This window comes from Mustelus asterias, chromosome 15 (genome assembly GCF_964213995.1).
Source record: "Mustelus asterias chromosome 15, sMusAst1.hap1.1, whole genome shotgun sequence".
In the NCBI taxonomy this organism is placed as follows: Eukaryota; Metazoa; Chordata; class Chondrichthyes; order Carcharhiniformes; family Triakidae; genus Mustelus; species Mustelus asterias.
Genome location: NC_135815.1, coordinates 58840994 through 58855216, shown reverse-complemented (window position 1 = coordinate 58855216; position 14223 = coordinate 58840994). Strand labels below are relative to the sequence as shown.

The 14223-nt window shown below is 40.0% G+C and overlaps 1 protein-coding gene across 6 annotated transcripts in view; it reads right to left on the bottom strand.

Moving 5' to 3' along the window:
* ipcef1 (interaction protein for cytohesin exchange factors 1) overlaps positions 1-14223 on the bottom strand; it is a 138006-nt gene that overhangs the window by 34789 nt on the left and 88994 nt on the right. For 3 of the 6 annotated variants that reach the window (XM_078229950.1, XM_078229948.1, XM_078229953.1), the window contains one exon: positions 13293-13632. In XM_078229950.1, coding sequence (XP_078086076.1) covers positions 13293-13632 — 340 coding nt within the window. Of the gene's footprint in view, positions 1-13292; positions 13648-14223 lie in introns of all 6 variants that reach the window. The other 3 variants (XM_078229949.1, XM_078229952.1, XM_078229951.1) reach the window with 1 other exon arrangement.

Genomic DNA, 14223 nt, shown 5'->3' with positions numbered 1-14223 from the left:
GAATTTGCCGCACTAGTTGGTGCAATACCTTTCACTGTATACTAACACGTGCGACAATAATAAATCAAATCAAATCAAAACAGGTTGGGCCAAATGGGCTGTTTCTGTACCATGTATCCTATGTACTATAATCATCTTCTTGCCCAATGTTTTATTAAGTTAGTGAATAGAACAGAATATAATAATGCAATGAGTGATGCACAGCAGTGGCATATTGGGAAAAAGTGAATTCATGAACATGCTCATGAATCAATATTGTGAAACCCAGTATGATACTTGCTGCAGTGAAAGCTCTCCTATCATTATATTGGTGAAATATAAATGTAGCTTTGCAAGCTGCTCTAAACATTCCCCAATGAGATGAAAATGCCCCTTTAATGTAATCAATATGCTTTAATGGGAAATAGCACATTACAACATAAATAACATCAATATATTCTCTCCTTTAGGGTGGCTCCCGAGCAAACATATAAACCAAATTTGTTTGGAAATGCATTTCCATGCTATGTTATTAAATCATACTGCAATATAATGAGACCAGTAGCCACTTAAAAGCACTCGGCTCCAAATATCTCCAATTTTCCAATCTAATGAAGCAGCATTGTCTACTGCTCTCGCCAGTTGGATGATATTTCCTGGGCTATTAAAACAAGGAAATATAATTAACATTTCTTCTCAATGACAATTAGAATAATCTTTAGACTTTTCGTGCTATGATGTACCCAGTTACTTCTGGATCCACCAAGCGTTAACTCTTGCTGGGTGAAGGAGGAAAAATACACAGATGGGTGCACATAAGATGATGGCCTGGCACACAGTCACCTGGGAAAGAGACATTAAACAGATACTGACTTTCAGTACAAACAGCCACCTGAGATTAAAACAAAAAGGACAGACAGCTATCCAAAGTTAAACATGCAGGAATCAAATCTTACAGGAAGCCAGCCAGGGCTTAAAGATAAGAACAGTAGGGATAGGTAATGAGATTAACTACAGGTGGGATCGGGAATACATAACTGTAGGAAAACCAATTACTGTCAACTACTGTATGAATAGACCGAAACTAAAGTCATTGATAGTCACTGACGTAGGAAATGTATCCATTCATAGAACAATGCAATGTTAACATGCTTATGTCTGTATCTAGTCTGTATTTGTCTATAACGATGTGTTGATGTGTTTAATGATTGATCACCTACTTGATTACAACGATGTGATAATGGCTAGATATCCGGTCCATCTATTGTGTAAAGGATATAAAGATGGACCGCTCCTATTGTCTCATTGAGAGAAGGTTTAGCTGCTTGTTAGTGCCTTTTCTCCACGAAGCTTCGTTAAATAAAACTGTATTGTTGAAACCTTCAAGTCTGACTCACAAGTGGCATTTTTCCCACAACACTGGGGAACAGTTCCATAGGCCCTGGACTCGGCCTCACCCAGATGGCTGTTTGAGCCTCGACTGTTAGTTAGTAGCATGGTTTTGAAGAAGAGACAGTAAAGTAGTGAATTCATCAGCCCCGTCTCTGTCCACATCCACAAATGCATTTTCAGGTTTACAAAGATCAGGTAAATTGTAATGTTCTTACTGGCAGCCTGGCTGAGATCAGCTCATTCGACACAATACTGTGGATTGAATCAGAAACCTTGTGTATCTGTTTGGCTCAGCAATACACTGGAGAAACACACTGAACATTGGGTGCATCCAGAGTAGCTACTAAATTAAATTTTCAAATCTATGTATCATTACATTTTACAGAAATACTTGTCAGAAAAATATCGACATGTTCAGGTAAGTCTTTGCATGTAGATCAAGTTCTCCTTGCATAACGCTCAGAATAGTAGCCTAAATTTTGCAATCAACAGTGACATGATAGCACTTAGCTGCTGACCTTGAAGAAAGCTGCTCACAAAGATCCAGTGCACCCCAGACATTCTCTCTTCCACCTTCTTCCATCAGGAAAAAGATACAAAAGCCTGAGATCATGTACCAACCAACTCAAGAGCAGTTTCTTCATTGCTGCCATCAGATTTTTTAATGGACCCACGTTATATTAAGTTGATCTTTTTCTAAACCCTAGCCATGACTGCAATATTACATACTGCACCCTCTCCTTTCCTTCTCTATGAACGGTATGCTTTGTCTGTATAGCGTGCAAGAAACAATACTTTTCATTGTATACTAATACATGTGACAATAATAAATTAAACCAAATCAAATCAAAGTTGATATCTGTGGTTTGGATCTCCCACTTCCAAATGTTAGTTTGAATCTGATGTCAAGTCAAAGGGGTCTCCAGGCATTCAGCAATAGTGATGTTATCAGGCAAGGTAAGCAGCCAATCGTATTAAAGTATTATCACAGACTGCAAACCAGGAAGTAAAATGCATTGATAATCCTTTAGCTTTAATTGAATTTTATGGAAATCAGTATAAATGATTGGGTCATACACTTGGGATTAAGGTAGCGGCTGAAATATCATAGAATCCCTCCAGTGCAGAAGGTGGCCATTTGGCCCATCTAGCCTGCACTGACAATATCATGATCAAACATTTAAAAAATGATAAACGGTGATATTCCACATGGCCCAGTGAAGATGTTCATCAGTAATTATGAACTTAGAATGCTGTTGAACCTATTTATATCTCACTTAAAGGTGTGACATTTTTCAAGGATTTTGACAATGAGACTGCAAAAGGACAATTTCTCATTGTTCATTGATTCCTAATTGATTGCAGACTGGGGAAACTTCAACATGCACCCAATGTAGAATTATTGACACCCAAAATCTGGATTTCCAGATTTAACTGCATATATGCAAACTTCAAAGTTGCTGTCAGTTCACAGGAGTGATAGCAGCAACACCGATAGCTTTGTTGTCATTACTATTATAAATTCATGCTATTAGTATAATTTGCACAAAATGGATCACCGAGAATTCAACCTTGTCATATGCACTTTCTTAAAGCCTGATGTATATAAATTGTGTTTTATAAATGATGTGAAGTGTATTATATTGACTTTTGCAATGAAAAAAATCAATCCTATTTCTTAAAAATGAATTCAATCTGATTAAAGCCAGTAATGGAAAAAAAGTAATTAGGAAAGGAATGCTGCAGAAACAAATATAACATAAATATTTGTCAGTCAGCTCCTTAATCCTTGAGGATAAGCACTGACGCTTCAAGAACATGTCCAAAATGTGAAAAGTACTTAACACAGGATGAATAAAAGTTTGGTATTCAGCATGTTTTGTCTTTGGCCAACTTTCAGGATGTCTATTCCAGGCTTTATTACACAAAAAAACAAACAATCCCTCTTATAATACGCAGCAAAGTAAGATCCAATTTCATTGCACGTCAAAGCAAGGAAACAGCAACTTCAGTTCAAATAATGTTAAAGTCTGAAAGCCATTATATTTGCCGTTGCTAAACAACTAGTTAAGTGCAATCTCTACAAATGGAAAACTGAATAAATGACCTCCATATATTCATTGTTTGGAGTACGTTTTGGGGATCTTATGATAACCATTACTGAGACATGGCTGCAAGGAATAGCGCAGTGGCACAATGGTTAGAATTGCTGCCTCACAGCGCCAGGGACCCAGGTTCAATTCTGGCCTTGGATGACTTTGTGGAGTTTGTACATTCTCCCCATGTCTGCGTAGGTAGCCGTGCTAAATTGCCCCTTAATGTTAGGGATTTAAGGGTAGATATGTGGGGTTATGGGGATAGGGCCTGGTTTTGATTGTTGTCGGTGCAGACTCAATGGGCCAAATGGCTTCCTTCTGCACTGTAGGAATTCTATGATTTTCTAAGATGTCTCAGGCATTGGGAACTCAATATACCAGGTTATGAGGTCTGCTTTTTAAAATTCTTTCAAAGTCAGCATTTATTGCCCATCCCTAATTTCCCTTGAGAAGGTGGTGGTGAACCATCGCAGTCCATCTGTGGTATGTACACCCTCTGACCTGAGGAACAGAGTTCCAGGGTTTAGGCCCAATAGCAGCGAAGAAATGGCTATGTGGTTTCAAGTCAGGATGTGAGAGGTTTGGAGGGGAAATTGCAGGTGGTGGCCCTCACATGCATCTGCTGCCATTGACCTTCTAGATGGTAGAGGTCACACATTTGTAAGGTGCTACTGATGGAAGAATGGCATGGTGATGCAGTACATCATATAGATGGTATACACTGTCATAAAATGTCTTTGACGTATAGCAGCATGCAATATTCAGTCACTGGAAGGGAAGTGTGTCATGCAATCCAGTTTAGTTTCAATTTGCATTTGAGCAGAGCACACATGGAGAGCTTTGCTGCCAAAATGTCTTCAAGCTTTAAAACTTTTGTATAACTATTTTCCTGTGCCTTGTCTTCATTAATGGACCCACGACATGTTTACCCAATCCCTCATGAGCATTTAGTTTTTTTTATAGCAATCAATGGAATTGCCATCACTGAATTCCCCGACTATCAACATCCTGGGGGTGACCATTGACAAGAAACTGAACTAGCCATATAAATACTGTGGCTACCAGAGCAGGTCTGAAGCTAGGAATTCTGCTGCAAGTGTCTCACCCCCTGACTCTACCATCTACAAGTTACAAGTCAGGAGTGTGACTGTTATATATTTAGGTCATTGCATGGTTGCTTTAAGAGCCGGTCACATGATTTGATGGTGATGTCATTGGCGTGTTTTATAGGCTCCTGTTCACGGGACCCTGTAATAAGAATATCATGATGTGGAGATGCCGGCGTTGGACTGGGGTAAACACAGTAAGAAGTTTAACAACACCAGGTTAAAGTCCAACAGGTTTATTTGGTAGCAAAAGCCACACAAGCTTTCGAGGCTCTGAGCCCCTTCTTCAGGTGAGTGGGAATTCTGTTCACAAACAGAACTTATAAAGACACAGACTCAATTTACATGAATAATGGTTGGAATGCGAATACTTACAACTAATCCAGTCTTTAAGAAACAAAACAATGGGAGTGGAGAGAGCATCAAGACAGGCTAAAAAGATGTGTATTGTCTCCAGACATATTGGGTTTATGTCACACTATTTGTAACTCCCACAGTTGCGTGGACCTGCAGAGTTTCACTGGCTGTCTTGTCTGGAGACAATACACATCTTTTTAGCCTGTCTTGATGCTCTCTCCACTCCCATTGTTTTGTTTCTTAAAGACTGGATTAGTTGTAAGTATTCGCATTCCAACCATTATTCATGTAAATTGAGTCTGTGTCTTTATAAGTTCTGTTTGTGAACAGAATTCCCACTCACCTGAAGAAGGGGCTCAGAGCCTCGAAAGCTTGTGTGGCTTTTGCTACCAAATAAACCTGTTGGACTTTAACCTGGTGTTGTTAAACTTCTTACAATAAGAATATCATCCAGGTAACATTGTACATCAAAGAGACCACTTAACATTTGATTAATCGATCTTGGAATAGGGCAGGTGCACATGTTATTCCAAAAGGCAATCTTTTATAATAAAAAAGACCTTTATGAGTAATGATGGTAAGCAATCGTTGAGGTTTACTAACTACATTCATTTATAAATATGCTTGTGAAAGATCAGTCTTGCTGAATTTCTGCCCGTCTGATAACCCAGCAAACAAATCTTCAATTAAAGGTAATCGATATTGATCAGCGCACCTCATTTATGGTTGTTTTAATGACAAGTACAACAGGAGTAGCCTCGTCACTCATTGTAACCGGCTCAAACACACCAGTATTGACAAACCATACTAGTTCTTCTTCTACCTGGGACAAATTGCATATGGCACCACTCTTGCTTTGAGATTTTTTGGTTGACTATTAGGCTTTATCTTGAATTCCACTTGAACTCCCTTCATTAAGCCAAATGTCTCTTCAAATGCACTCTTGTATTTATCCAAAAGGTGCTGTAGGTCTGTTTGGCATTAACCAGTCTGTTGACAGCACTCCAGTTAATCTTTATCTTCTCCTACCATGATCTCTCAAATAGAACTGAAAAATTTCCACGAACCATATGGAGAGGCAACTCAGTTGTTTGTCTAATCAACTCTACATTGACCATGGGGTAAATTTTGAACAGCATGATCTCTTCTGTGTATGTCCTTAAAATCACATCAGCTGGTTTTAAAGGAAGATGCTTCAGTGTTTGTTAGGATGTTGTCCGAGGATTAAAGATACAGCAGTACCTGTTTCAACTTCCATCCTAATAGGTTGTCCACTTGGCAAAATCAACCAGAATATATTTGCTCCACCCTTCATGGATAAAATGCTCAATTGGAGTTCTTCATCTTATTTCTGGACATTCTCTCCTTCACAGTCATAATTATTTCTTCCATATTGTAAATTCCTTTGTAGAATGCAATTTGTTTTTCTTCTTGAAGGTACCTAGACTCTTTTTCTGAATATTCTTCTCAGAGGAAACTGGTCAAGCTTTTGCAATGGCCCATTTTGGCATATCTGTGAGATGCTTGTTTCTGTTTTTGACTTCTTATGGGCAGTTCCCATAACATCAAAATACCTAGAATGTTTCACAAAGTTGGCAGTTTAAAGGAGGCCGCAATGTTATGGTTGCTAGAGAGTGGAAGTGCATCAATTGATTTGGTACAGTATTTATGTGGCTGGTCTATTCAACTCCTGGTCAATGGTAACCCAGAGTATGTTGATAGTGAAATATTCTGCATTGGTAATGCCATTGAATGTCAAGGAAAGTTGGTTAGATTTTCCCTTACTGGAGATGGTCATTGCATGCCACTTATGTGGCGTGAATGTTACTTATGGAGTATTGTCCAGGTTTTGCTGAATGTGGTATGAACCCGAGGAGTCACAAATGAAGCTAAACACTATGCAGTCATCAGCAAACACCACCAATTCTAACTTTATGATGGAAGAAAATTCATTGGTGAAACAGCTAAACATGGTTGGGCCTCAGACACTACTCTGAGGAACTACAGCAGTGATGTCCTACGGCTGAAATGTTTGGCCACTAACAACTACAAACATCTTCCTTTGTGTTAAATATTGCTCCAATCAGTGAAGAGCCTCCCACACCCCCCTCCCCCAATTCCCATTGACTTCAGTTTTGCAAGGGCTAATTGATTTCAAGGGCTGTCACTTTTACCTCACTTCATTCGTCAGTCACATTCAAGACAGCTAATTCTTTAATAGTTCTTTAAACTGTCAAACTGTGAACTTAGAGCCCCTTACTGAGGTAATTGTCACATTTGAAATGTACCCAAGCATCCCTCATGACATAATAACAACCCTAGTGAAATGTCAACTTTTTTTATCTACATCACATGGTCTGTCAATCAAAACAGTTCAGCAGACTGTTTATTTACTTTCACGGACAGCTTAAGCTATTTTTCATTCTAAATTTAAAGAATGGAGGATTTAAAAACTTCAGATCATGACACTTAGAGTCATAGAGGTTTACAGCATGGAAACAGGCTCTTTGGCCCAACTTGTCCATGCCGCCCTTTTTTTTAAACCCCTAAGCTAATCCCAGTTGCCCTCATTTGGCCCATATCCCTCGATACCCATCTTACCCATGTAACTGTTTAAATGCTTTTTAAAAGACAAATTGTACCCGCCTCTACTACTACCTCTGGCAGCTTGTTCCAGACACTCACCACCCTCTGTGTGAAAAAATTGCCCCTCTGGACACTTTTGTATCTCTCCCCTCTCACCTCAAACCTATGCCCTCCAGTTTTAGACTCCCCTACCTTTGGGAAAAGATATTGACTATCTAGCTGATCTGTGCCCCTCATTATTTTATAGACCTCTATAAGATCACCTTCTATGCTCCAGAGAAAAAAGTCCCAGTCTATCCAGCCTCTCCTTATAACTCAAACCATCAAGTCCCGGTAGCATCCTAGTAAATCTTTTCTGCACTCTTTCTAGTTTAATAATATATTTTCTATAATAGGGTGACCAGAACTGTACACAGTATTCCAAGTGTGGCCTTACCAATGTCTTGTACAATTTCAATAAGACGTCCCAACTCCTGTATTCAATGTTCTGACTTAAACAGACCTCATTCAGCTTCCAACAGCATTCATGCCTACACCATCAATTTGTGACTTTTGCCTTTGGAACAACCGGAATGGAGTCCGTTTGAATTCAGTACGGAGTTCAAATGGCCCTGCCGAGTTCAGATTTCCAGCCTGTGTGAATTATGTCCTCCCTTCCCCCTTCCAGCAAAATTGGATTTGGATTGGACTTTACATCAGGATCCTGTCCATTTTGAAAGTTCTGTGGCATCTTCTCGAGTCTGCAAAAGCCAGCCCGATGTAGAATTCAGACATGTAGCCAGAGTTGTATATGGGTTCCCTTGTAACAACCAAAAGCAGAGATTCGACAAGCGTGTAAGCAAAGCCAGGGCAGTTTTAATGGGGAATTTGATTACGATAAGCAGATTAGCAAATATCTTTGTCATGCTAAGGATATTTCTCTGCAATAATATGCTCATGGATAAATAAGAAAGCAGGCCGTATTTGATTTAGTAATGAGCAATGATCCGGATTTCGTTCACAACACGGACATTTATCGAATAGCATTCACAAAGTGATTGAGTTCAATATAATGTTTGAAAGGAACACAGGTGAAATACCACTAAGATTCTAGATTTAGGCATTCTCTGAGACAAAGACTGTTCACAGTAAACTCGGCAAATCCATTCATACATAAAAAGACAGAAGATCAGTGGAAACTGTTCAAATGGGAATTTAATGCAATGTGTTACCAGTTTATATACTCGAAGTAGATAGAGCTCTACGTTAAAAAAAAGCCATGACAGATGATGGACATGTTGAAGCACTTTGCGCTAGTAATTACAACAGAGGAAGAGGTCAGCATGCCAGACATCCTAAGGAAATTGGTATTGAATTAGGGCCAGGGGCTCACCACATTTAATGTAACCAAAATAATAGTAACAAAGAAAGCAAAGACACTGAGAATCATAGAATCCCTACAGTGCACGAGGCCATTTGGCCCATCAAGCCTGCACTGACAACAATCCCACCCAGGCCCTACCTCCGTAACCCCATGTATTTACACTATTAATTCCCCTGACACTAAGGGGCAATTTAGTGTGTCCAATCAACCTAACCCGCACAGCTTTGGAGTGTGGGAGGAAACTGGGGCGCTTGGAGAAACCCACGCAGACATGGGGAGAACGTGCAAACTCCACACAGTCACCCAAGGCCAGAATTGAACCTGGATCCCTGGTGCTGAGGCAGCAGTGCTAACCACTGTGCCACCATACCACCCCAAGGAATGACCAATCATCAGAGCTGGATGGTTTCCATTCCAGGGCTTAAAAGGAAGTAAATGAGAACATTGCAGATGCTCTAACTATAATGTCCCAAAGTTCTCTCAATTTGGGAGCTCTTCCTGTGGATTGGAAAATTGTGTCAGTCTGTTTTTGTTAAGAAAGGTAAACTAAGGAATTATAAACCAGTTATCTTAACACATAACACTGGGAAATGAATATAATCTACAATTAAGGGTAGAATGACTGAACACCTTGAACCTTTTTAGCTGATCAGAAAGAGCTAGCATGGATTTGTAAAACATTTGGTCATGCCTCACAAACCTGATTGGATGTTACTAATATGGCCTTCATAGGAGACTGATCACTAAAGTTGGAGCTCATAAACTTGGAGCTTATAAACCTGGTTAGAAAATTGGATGAATGGCATGAAACAGATTTTGGATAATGGGCAGGTACAGTAATTAGCAGGATGAAAGTGGTGTTGTTCTGCAAGATTCGGTGTTAGGGCTTCAATTATGTACCATGAGGAGAAAACCATATATTCAAAGTTGCTGCTGACACAAAGATAGCCAGCATTTTAAACGCTGCAAATCAAATCATTATATTTCAAAGAGATGTGGCTACATTAAAGTAAAGGGACAAAACTGTAGTAAGTGAACGTCAATGTTGGCAAATGTGAGGTTGTCCACTTTGGGCCAAGAAAAACAAAACAGGATATTTTCTAAATCATGAAAAGCCAGAAACAGTGGTTGTCCAATTGACTTAGGTTGCAGGTACATAGATCAACTCTCAAAACTGCAAACATACAACCTGGAAGGATAAGAACAGCAGTAGCATGAAAATGCACTACCTTCAAGCTCTCCAAGTCATCAAACAAACTGACTCGGACATATATCATTATCATAAATATATAGTACATCAGTGACTACACTTCAAAGTATTTAATTGGCTGTGAAGCGCTTTGAGGTGTCTGATAGGAAAGAGTTAGGGGCACAATCAGATCAGCCATGATCTTATTGAATGGTGGAGCAGGCTCCATGGGCTGAATGGCCAACTCCTACTCCTTATGATCTTATATCAATATATTTTTTCCTTAATCAGCATTAGCTCAAAATTCTGGAACTCCCTACCTAAAAACACTGGGAATACCTTCAGCACATGCCAACAGCGGTTCAAGAAAGAGGCTCATCACCACCTTCGCAATGCAATTAGGGATGGGCAATAAATGTCCACCTTACCAGTGATGTCCACATTGAATGATTTAAAAAAAGATCCGTGAGCTGTTCGAGATGCACTACACCTTAGGAAAGATGGATGGAATATAGCTTAGGTATACCAGAATGAGAGCTGGACTCCATGGATTAAATTATGAGAAGGATTATGAGAAGGATTATGCATTTGACAAGGTCCCTCATGGCAGGCTGGTGCAAAAGGTTAAATCTCACGGGATAAAAGGTGAGCTAGCTAGATGGGTGGAGAATTGGCTTAGCCATAGAAGACAGAGGGTAGCAGTGGAGGGGTCTTTTTCCGGTTGGACGTCTGTGACTAGTGGTGTTCCGCAGGGCTCTGTACTGGGACCTCTGCTGTTTGTGATATATATAAATGATTTGGAGGAAGATGTAGCTGGTGTGATCAGTAAGTTTGCGGATGACACGAAGATTGCTGGAGTTGCGGATAGTAATGAACATTGTCAGAGAATACAGCAGGATATAGATAGGCTGGAACATTGGGTGGAGAAATGGCAGATGGAATTTAATCCAGATAAATGCGAAGTGATGCATTTCGGTAGATCTAATGTAAGGGGATACAATGTACAATAAATAATTATACAATTAATGCAGAACTATCAGGAGTATAGACACACAGAGGGACCTGGGTGTACAAGTCCACAGATCCTTAAAGGTGGCAGCACAGGTGGAGAGGGTGGTCAAGAAGGCATATGGCATGCTTGCCTTTATTGGACGGGGCATAGAATATCAAAGTTGGCATATGATGTTGCAGCTGTATAGAACGATGGTTAGGCCACAGTTGGAGTACTGCGTCCATTTCTGGTCGCCACACTACCAGAAGGACGTGGAGGCTTTGAAGAGAGTACAGAGAAGGTTTACCAGGATGTTGCCTGGTATGGAGGGTCTTAGCTTTGAGGAGAGATTGGGTAAACTGGGGTTGTTCTCCCTGGAAAGACAGAGGATGAGGGGCGACCTAATGGAGGTGTATAAAATTATGAAGGGCATAGATAGAGTGAACAGTGGGAAGCTTTTTCCCAGGTCGGAGGTGACAAACACAAGGGGTCACGGGTTCAAGGTGAGGGGGGCAAGGTTCAACACAGATGTCAGGGGGATGTATTTTATACAGAGGGTGGTGGGGGCCTGGTATGCACTGCCAAGCAAGGTGATTGAGGCGGACACGCTGGGATCATTTAAGATTTATCTAGATAACCACATGAACAGACTGGGAATAGAGGGATACAAAAGAATGGTCTAGTTGGGCACATGAGTGGCGCAGGCTTGGAGGGCCGAAGGGCCTGTTCCTGTGCTGTATTGTTCTTTGTTCTTTGTATTCCCTGGAATTTAAAAGGTTAAGAGGTGATATAATTCTAGTTTTCTAGATATTAAAGGGAATAGATAGATAGATGGAGAGAAACGATTTCTACTGATTGAGGAATCTAGGATTAGTGGACATATAAAAGTTAGAGCTAGACCTTGCACAATGTACAAGGGTGGTGGAAGCTCCCACAAATTGCAATTAATGCCAGATCAATTGTTAATTATAAATCCGAGACTGATCGATTTTTGTCAGCCCTGTGTGGTGAGGTATATGGGGCAGGGACTGTGGAGTTAGGTCACTGATCAGGCATGATCTCATTGAAAGACGGAACAGGCTCAAAAAGCTAAACTGCCTACTCTGATACTGTGACAAAAAAAGCTGAACACACAATGCTCACATTGACTAGCAAATCATTAACTCAAGTCTCTTATCAGTGCTTTAATAATGGAATGTGTATGCTCTGTGTTCATATTAGCAATATTGAACTGACTGGGCTGTATGCTACAGACGCTGGTGGATAACGTGACTCAATTTTTCAGCCCCAGAAATCACATATTTGCATATACTAAGCATATAAATTGATCCCCCTTTTGCAGCCTTGACATGCTACACTCACATTAGGAGTCAGCTTCGATTTTTCACCATACGATTAGACATTTTATTTACTGGTGCCTTATAACTGGGCACAAGGGATCAAATGGGCAACACGGGCTGTGTTGTGAAGATGCATGGGAATTTAATACACATCCATACAGAGCAGGGCCCCGCATAGTTAATGATAAAATGGTGACCACCCAGACTGGCAGTTCATTTTTATACTCAGCATGCAAGTTGACTCCTTTTCTGGAGGGATTTTTCAAGGTTTCAAAGATCAACTTGTTACACCAATATCTTCGCTAATTTCCAGATTTGTGTTTCCATTTCTGGAACAATCATATTAGCAGCTGTTACTGTTACTCACGCTTACAAAGATTTGAGTAAACATATATCACAAGTATCCTTTATTCCTCTTTCAATTCCTTAAAAATAGTACTCAAGCAGTCACTTTGAAAACGTTGCTCAAATTTCTTACTAATCACTGTGCCAACTTTTTCTGTGCTTAAAATATAATGAAATCAAACGTCTCTCTATATGCAACATAATAAGCTGTTACTATTTGTAAAGAATTGTAGAGAAATTCTATCCTACCCCTTCTCCAAAAACTTTTGATTGTTTTCACCCATTCCAATGAATTGCTTGAGGCAGCACGATGGCACAGCACTGCTGCCTCACAGAGCCAGGGACCCAGGTTTGATTCCAGCCTTGGGCATCTGTCTGTGTGGAGTTTGCACATTCTCTTTGTGTCTGCACTTGACTGTGATGCCTCACTCAATAAAATCCTTTCCAACTTTCTAGATTCACTCAGTCAAGATGCAGTTAATGTCAACAGAATCTTAGCTTAGAACAAGAAGGGGAGAAAGACTTTTGGGAATGAGGTAAATGCTTACCTTTCACAGATGTGGTTAAAACAGTTATGTGTTCTGCTGTCTCAGTGTCTTCTCCAGGAAGAGTGAACCGTGGAGTTTCAGCAGCCAAATTCTCATGTGATCCAGAGGGAGTCCTTTTTAGCTCAGCTTTTTCATTTTCACATATTTCCTGCTGTGAAGATCCCACACTAGAAGTTAAGGACTGGTGCCCAAAATCAGAACAGGATGAATGAACACTGTCAAGCCATGATTGTCTTTCCTGACAGGAATATTGCGATGGTGACGGTGAAGCTGTGGATGACCTACTGGTTTGCTCTGGTGAAGAATAAGAACTTGATACTTCACTAGCCACAAGTGGAATCTGAAAAGAAGGTGTCTGCAGGATTAGAAAAGTCAGAACAAAGTTCAGTTTATTCTCAATCATATGTTATCTAAATCTTTGAAGATATATAACCAGTTTCCATTTATATATAAAAATAGGTCTACATTCCTATTACATCATTTCACATCTCAAATAGATCTAAAAAATGTCACATATGCTAGAGTCACTCGTAATATTAAAGCAAACATAGCAGCCAGCAAAAGATTGGTGGATGAATGACTAATTAATCTGCCCAGAGGAGGAATGTTGGCCAAGAATGATGAACTCCTGTGCTTCTTTGAATCATGCAATGGGAACTTTGGCACCCACCTATGGGAATAATATCTAACTTAAAGGATAGCACTTCCAATATATAGTATCACTTGGTGTTTGCATTAAATACACTTATGCTAAGTACACAAATCCTAGAGTAGAATTTGAACTAAGAACACTGGTTGAGTGACATCCCGGTAAAGCCTGCAGTTTCTTCTAAAAATTTGCTTTATGTTGTGCTTGATGACTCATGTTATGCCATCAACTTGGAGTTACATATGAACGCACAAGTTAGGAGCAGGCAGAGGCCATTTGGTC